The sequence below is a fragment of the Schistocerca americana genome, chromosome 6 (genome assembly GCF_021461395.2).
Source record: "Schistocerca americana isolate TAMUIC-IGC-003095 chromosome 6, iqSchAmer2.1, whole genome shotgun sequence".
Classification (NCBI taxonomy): domain Eukaryota; kingdom Metazoa; phylum Arthropoda; class Insecta; order Orthoptera; family Acrididae; genus Schistocerca; species Schistocerca americana.
Window position 1 is genome coordinate 485,786,329 of NC_060124.1, and position 6,807 is coordinate 485,793,135.

The 6,807-nt window shown below is 40.5% G+C and overlaps 1 protein-coding gene across 1 annotated transcript in view; it reads left to right on the top strand.

Moving 5' to 3' along the window:
* LOC124620234 (facilitated trehalose transporter Tret1-like) overlaps positions 1-5,387 on the top strand; it is a 60,999-nt gene extending 55,612 nt beyond the window's left edge. Inside the window, exon 4 of the mRNA XM_047146901.1 lies at positions 4,884-5,387. Coding sequence (XP_047002857.1) covers positions 4,884-5,387 — 504 coding nt within the window. The remainder of the gene's footprint in view (positions 1-4,883) is intronic.
* The last annotated feature ends 1,420 nt before the right edge of the window (positions 5,388-6,807 follow it).

A 6,807-nucleotide genomic window follows, 5' to 3' on the forward strand; every position in this document is an offset into this window, starting at 1 on the left:
AGAATTTGTATGAAGAAAGTAACGCAAATCTTTCCTTTCAGTTAGAATAAGATCTAATTAGTGCCAATGTTTTGAGCGGGGGTGCATCCAGGAAACATTGTGGTTCAGTTTGCCTTTATAGTATGTATTGGTTACACATAACTGATACTTTGCACAGAATTCAAGCAACCATAGACCATCATAATTCATTTTGCCCACTCCGTGTTTGCCTAGCCAGTCAGGCCTAGTGGCAAAATCACTAGTAATACGAGCGTTGAAATCACGAAGGTTGCATATACGGTCCCGGAGTGCACTCCTTGTGCTACATCACTCAGTTGTTCATAAAACCGATCCTTGGCATTTGCAGCTGAGGTAAGTGTCGATGCATATACAGATATCAGCGTCAGTGGTCCACTATTTGTTGTGAATCGTAGTCACAACGCCTTCAGAGAGCTCAATCTGGTTTTCGGTACAACACAGCAAGTCATTGCGGGCAGCATAACCGATTCCGTGCTGTCTGGGTCTAACAACATCTTTGTCCTTCCAGAAAACAGTGTAGCTTTTTTTTCCCGTATTGAGCCTTCTTCTGGTAGCCTGGTTTCTTGCAGTGCTGTTACAGCGATACTGAGCCTTGTTGTTGTTGTGGTCTTCAGTCGTGAGACTGGTTTGATGCAGCTCTCCATGCTAATCTATCCTGTGCAAGCTCCTTCATCTCCCAGTACCTACTGCAACCTACATCCTTCTGAATCTGCTTAATGTAGTCATCTCTTGGTCTCCCTCGACGATTGACGATTTTTACCCTCCACGCAGCCCTCCAATGCTAAATTTGTGATCCCTTGATGCCTCAAGACATGTGCTACCAACCGATCCCTTTTTCTAGTCAAGTTGTGCCACAAACTTCTCTTCTCCCCAATCCTATTCAATACCTCCTCATTAGTTATGTGATCTACCCATCTAATGTTCAGCTTTCTTCTGTAGCACCACATATCGAAAGCTTCTATTCTCTTCTTGTCTAAGCTCTTTACCGTCCACGTTTCACTTCCATATATGGCTACACTCCATACAAATACTTTCAGAAACGACTTCCTGACACTTAAATTTATACTCGATGTCAACAAATTTCTCTTCTTCAGAAACGCATTCCTTGCCATTGCCAGTCTACATTTTAAATCCTCTCTACTTCGATCATCAGCAGTTATTTTGCTCCCCAAATAGCAAAACTCCTTTACTACTTTCTCATTTCCTAATCTAATACCCTCAGCATCACCCGACTTAATTCGACTACATTCCATTATCCTTGTTTTGCTTTTGTTGATGTTCATCTTATATCCTCCTTTCAAGACACTGTCCATTCCATTCAACTGCTCTTCCAAGTCCTTTGCTGTCTCTGACAGAATTACAATGTCATCGGCGAACCTCAAAGTTTTTATTTCTTCTTCCTGGATTTTAATACCAACTCCAAATTTTTCTTTTATTTCCTTTACTGCTTGCTCAATATACAGATTGAATAACATTGGGGAGAGACTACAACCCTGTCTCACTCCCTTCCCAACCACTTGACCCTTTCATGCACTTCGACTCTTACAACTGCCTCGTGATGGCTGGGTGTTGTGTGATGTCCTTAGGTTAGTTAGGTTTAAGTGGTTCTGAGTTCTAGGGGACTGATGACTATAGATGTTAAGTCCCATAGTGCTCAGAGCCATTTGAACCATTTGAGCAACTGCCATTTGGTTTCTGTACGAATTGTAAATAGCTTTTCGCTCCCTGTATTTTACCTCTGCCACCTTTAGAATTTGAAAGGGAGTATTCGAATCAACATTGTCAAAAGCTTTCTCTAAGTCTACAAATGCTAGAAACGTAGGTTGGCCTTTCCTTAATCTTTCTTCTAAGATAAGTCGTGGGGTCAGTATTGCCTCACGTGTTCCAATATTTCTACGGAATCCAAACTGATCTTCCCCAAGGTCCTCTTCTATCAGGTTTTCCATTCGTCTGTAAAGAATTCGCGTTAGTATTTTGCAGCTGTGACTTATTAAACTGATAGTTCGGTAATTTTCACATCTGTCTGCACCTGCTTTCTTTGGGATTGGGATTATTATATTCTTCTTGAAGTCTGAGGGTATTTCGCCCGTCTCATACATCTTGAGCACCAGATGGAAGAGTTTTGTCAGGACTGGCTCTCCCAAGGCTATTAGTAGTTCTAATGGAATGTTGTCTACTCCCAGGGCCTTGTTTCGACTCAGGTCTTTCAGTGCTTTGTCAAACTCTTCACGCAGTATCATATCTCCCATTTCATCTTCATCAACATCCTCTTCCATTTCCATTATGTTGTCCTCAGGTACATCGCCCTTGTACAGACCCTCTATATACTCCTTCCACCTTTCTGCTTTCCCCTCTTTGCTTAGAACTGGGTTTCCATCGAAGCTCTTGATATTCATGCAAGTGGTTCTCTTTTCTCAAAAGGTCTCGTTAATTTTCCTGTAGGCAGTGTCTACCTTACCCCTAGTGAGATAAGCCTCTACATCCTTACATTTGTCCTCCATCCATCCGTGCTTAGCCATTTTGCACTTCCTGTCGATCTCATTTTTGAGACGTTTGTATTCCATTTTGCCTGCTTCATTTACTGCATTTTTATATTTTCACCTATCATCAACTAAATTCAATATTTCTTCTGTTACCCCAGGGTTTCTACTAGCCCTCGTCTTTTTACCTATTTGATCCTCTGCTGCCTTCACTATTTCATCCCTCAAAGCTAACTGTTCTTTTTCTACTGTATTTCTTTCCGCCATTCCTGTCAATTGTTCCCTTATGCAATTCCTGAAACTCTGTACAGCCTCTGGTTCTTTCAGTTTATCCAGGTCCCATCTCCTTAAATTCCCACCTTTTTGCAATTTCTTCAGTTTTATTCTACAGGTCATAACCAATGGATTGTGGTCAGAGTCCACATCTGCCCCTGGAAATGTCTTACAATTTAAAACCTTCTTCCTAAATCCCTGTCTTACCATTATGTAATCTATTTGATACCTTTTAGTACCTTCAGTGTTCTTCCATGTACACAGTCTTCTTTCATGATTCTTAAACCAAGTGTTAGCTATGATTAAGTTATGCTCTGCGCAAAATTCTACCAAGCGACTTCCTCTTTCATTTCTTAGCCCAAAACCATATTCACCTACTATGTTTCCTTCTCTCCCTCTTCCTATTCTTGAATTCCAGTCACCCATTACTATTAAATTTTCGTCTCCCTTCATTACCTCAATAATTTCTTTTATCTCATCATACATTTCAACAATTTCTGCAGAGCCAGTTGGCATATAAATTTGTACTACTGTAGTAGGCGTGGGCTTCGTGTCTATCTTGGCCACAATAATGCGTTCACTATGCTGTTTGTAGTAGCTTACCTGTACTCCTATTTTTTTATTCATTATTAAACCTACTCCTGTATTATCCCTATTTGATTTTGTATTTATAACCCTGTATTCACCTGACAAAAAATCTTGTCCCTTCTGCCACCGAACTTCACTAATTCCCTCTATATCTGACTTTAACCTATACATTTCCCCTTTTAAATTTTCTAACCAACCTGCCCGATTAAGGGATCTGACATTCCACGCTCCGATCCGTAAAACACCTGTTTTCTTTCTCCTGATAACGTCGTCCTCCTGAGTAGTCCCCGCCCAGAGATCCGAATGAGGGGCTATTTTACCTCCGGAATATTTTACCCAAGAGGACGCCATCATCATTTAATCATACAGTAAAGCTGCATGCCCTCGGGAAAAATTACGGCTGTAGTTTCCCCTTGCTTTCAGCCGTTCGCCGTACCAGCTCAGCAAGGGCGTTTTGGTTAGTGTTACAAGGCCAGATCAGTCAATCATGCAGACTGTTGCCCCTCCAACTACTGAAAAGGGTGTTACCCCTCTTCAGGAATCACACGTTTGTCTGGCATCTCAACAGATGCCCTTCTGTTGTGGTTGCACCTACGGTACTGCCATCTGTATCGCTGATCACGCAAACCTCCCCACCAGCGGCAAGTTCCATGGTTCATGGGGGGGGGGGGGGGGGGGGGGGGGAGGAAGAATATATTTGTCCCATAAATATAACCATAATGGGTTAAGCTATGTGATTCAGCCTTGTTATTTGTGTAATATTACGCCAGTATCATTTGTGTTTCATCCGTAAAAATGTGTCTCTTTAACTATAGGCACCACCTGCATCTTTTATTTTTTGGTGGTATTTCTGTAACTACATACTATCCCACACTGTAATTAGAAAGCGAGTGAATTTTCCTAATTAGCTGTTTGACATATTGTTGTGTCTGTAACATAAGATCCTTGGGCAACAGCAGCAGTAAACTACATACTACTGGCTGTTCCATGCACTTTAATGTTTATATTCTATGATATAGGAGATGTTGTGAATAACACATCTTATACTGAATTAGTACATTTCAGAATGAGTAACCATTGCAGCTGGGAAATAGGCAGCTGAATAAGTTTGAATGTATGTTGTTATATCTATGTCACACTGTGTGCATAACACTCATACATATAAAATTTATGTATGTATGTATGTATGAACAATCTTTTGTGAGGTATGGTCATTGTATATACTTTATGTATAGTTTGTTCCCTTTGTGCAGATGACCCGTGGAATGTCTGAAATTGACGAAAGTCGATATGAAAAAATAGAATAACTAGTACAGCTGTGTATGGTTTAACTCAGTTCTTAACATGCGTATGTGATGTCTGGCACTGCCTATAACAATATTTCCAATTAAACTGTATGTATATTCATGAATAATATTTACAATAACTTAAACAGTCACATCCTCATTACCAAAATATTTTGAAAACAAGCAATGTAGAAATATTTCTGAATGTTGACTTTCCATTTGTTGCCTTTTTCGACAGGTTGTTGGCGCTTTGGTGTCTGCACTGGTGACAGACCGCCTAGGTCGACGACCCCTGCTGTTCCTCTCTAATGGGGTTGTCGGGACTTCGGTAGCAGTCCTGGGTGTCTACATGTACCTCAAGCAAGAGATAGAGGTGGACCTGTCTTCCTTTGGCTGGCTTCCTGCCACATGTCTCTCTATATATTGTTTGACACTGGCGGCTGGACTGAACTCACTGCCATATGTGGTGCTATCTGAAATAGTGGCTCCAAGGATCAGACCAGTGGCCGCCATTATCATGTACACAATGGTCACTGCCACTTCAACCATCATTACCAAACTTTATCCAGCCATGTCAGAGACAATGGGAGCTTACGGCACCTTCTGGTTCTTTGCAGCTGTCTGTCTGGTCTGTGCTGTCACCGAATGTTGGTTGCTACCAGAAACCAAGGGACGACCTCTGGAGGACATTATCAAGGAACTCAGTGGTGCAAAGGATGTCATTATCAACAGCTCCCAATGAAGTGCTATTTTGCATTACAAGTATTTCTGAAATTTTTCACTTCTGTTTGCATAACATTTTGTCTCCCACTTGCTGTTTTTTGTCTCCCACTTGCTGTTTCACCCTGTAGTAAAGCATTGCCTCCAGAATACTGCTAAACTGCGTCGTAATCTGAAAAGTGCCTTTTCTTGATAACTGATGCGTTATGTTCCAAATTATTTTCTTTAGCCACTGATTTGAAGAATCTATTAAAATAGACGTGAAATTGTGTGTATTATATTGTCCCAAATCTCGCTCCTCAGAAATCTTTTCAGCATGTGCATCTAATTATTCACCACTGAAAACGTCAAATAAGAAGACTTATGGTGAAAAGAGAGCTGGAGCATGCATACACAGAGTGTTTTGTACATGAAGAAGCTTTAAGATTTTGACAGATGAAGGAAGATTCCATTGTAATAGAAATGCTGTATGCTTAGTTACTATAGTGGGATCGGCGCACCATTACTGCATGAATGTCATACACAGTTAATTGTCAGTCATAGTGTAGTTAATTAACTGTACAGTTTTTTAATGTTGACTGCAAAAGGAAATGTTGATGTAAGAGTCTACAACAAGCAATATTTATAGTTGATCAGTGATTCCCATAGGCTTTATGTTAAAAAGTATGTCGTAATCCGTCTTCCACGCTTCAGATGTTTTCCAGAGAATATCAATGTGTTCTGCTCTACCTTTGGGACGGCAGCGAACTGTTGTCAAGTGCGTCAGTCGTTATGGGGTGGCGTTTTGTGGGAAAAAGAATAAATTAAAAAACAAACCCAGATACAATTGTTTTGTAATGTAATGTTCACTTTGTTTGTCAGCACCTAATATTACAATATAATGCTAGTTCCAATTGCATCACTTTGCTTAATCATGTCAGACAGTTGCGAAATACACATGTTTCATTATTTTACATGTAACACTTGCATCTTTCATGCACCGTCAATACTCTGTCCCCAATGTTAATATCATCACTACTTCTACTCACAATTTCACGTTCTCTATCGTCGATTTCTTCACTGCTACCATCCGACCGACAATGACTGAACGTCGGTTCCGCTGGATGCGTTCACCAGCATTGCACGCCACAATTACACTGATAGCCCACAGTGGTTGGCAGCAACAAAGCGGCGGAACATGCACCTTTTCACGTGAACGAAAGAGAAGCGGAATAGTCTTCGGAAGAGGTCCTTCCCTTTATGGTACTTTTGTAATCAAAAAGCCATATAAAAATGGAACTGTGTTGGAGCTGAAATTTAGATATACATTTACATACACCGAACTATAATGTACAGTAATAAAAATTTTAAGTGAAATCTGAGGACTCTGAGGATACGGTCACCTCACATTATATACAAATTGCTCCCAATATACTATTCGTATGTATCTGCATTTAAATTCA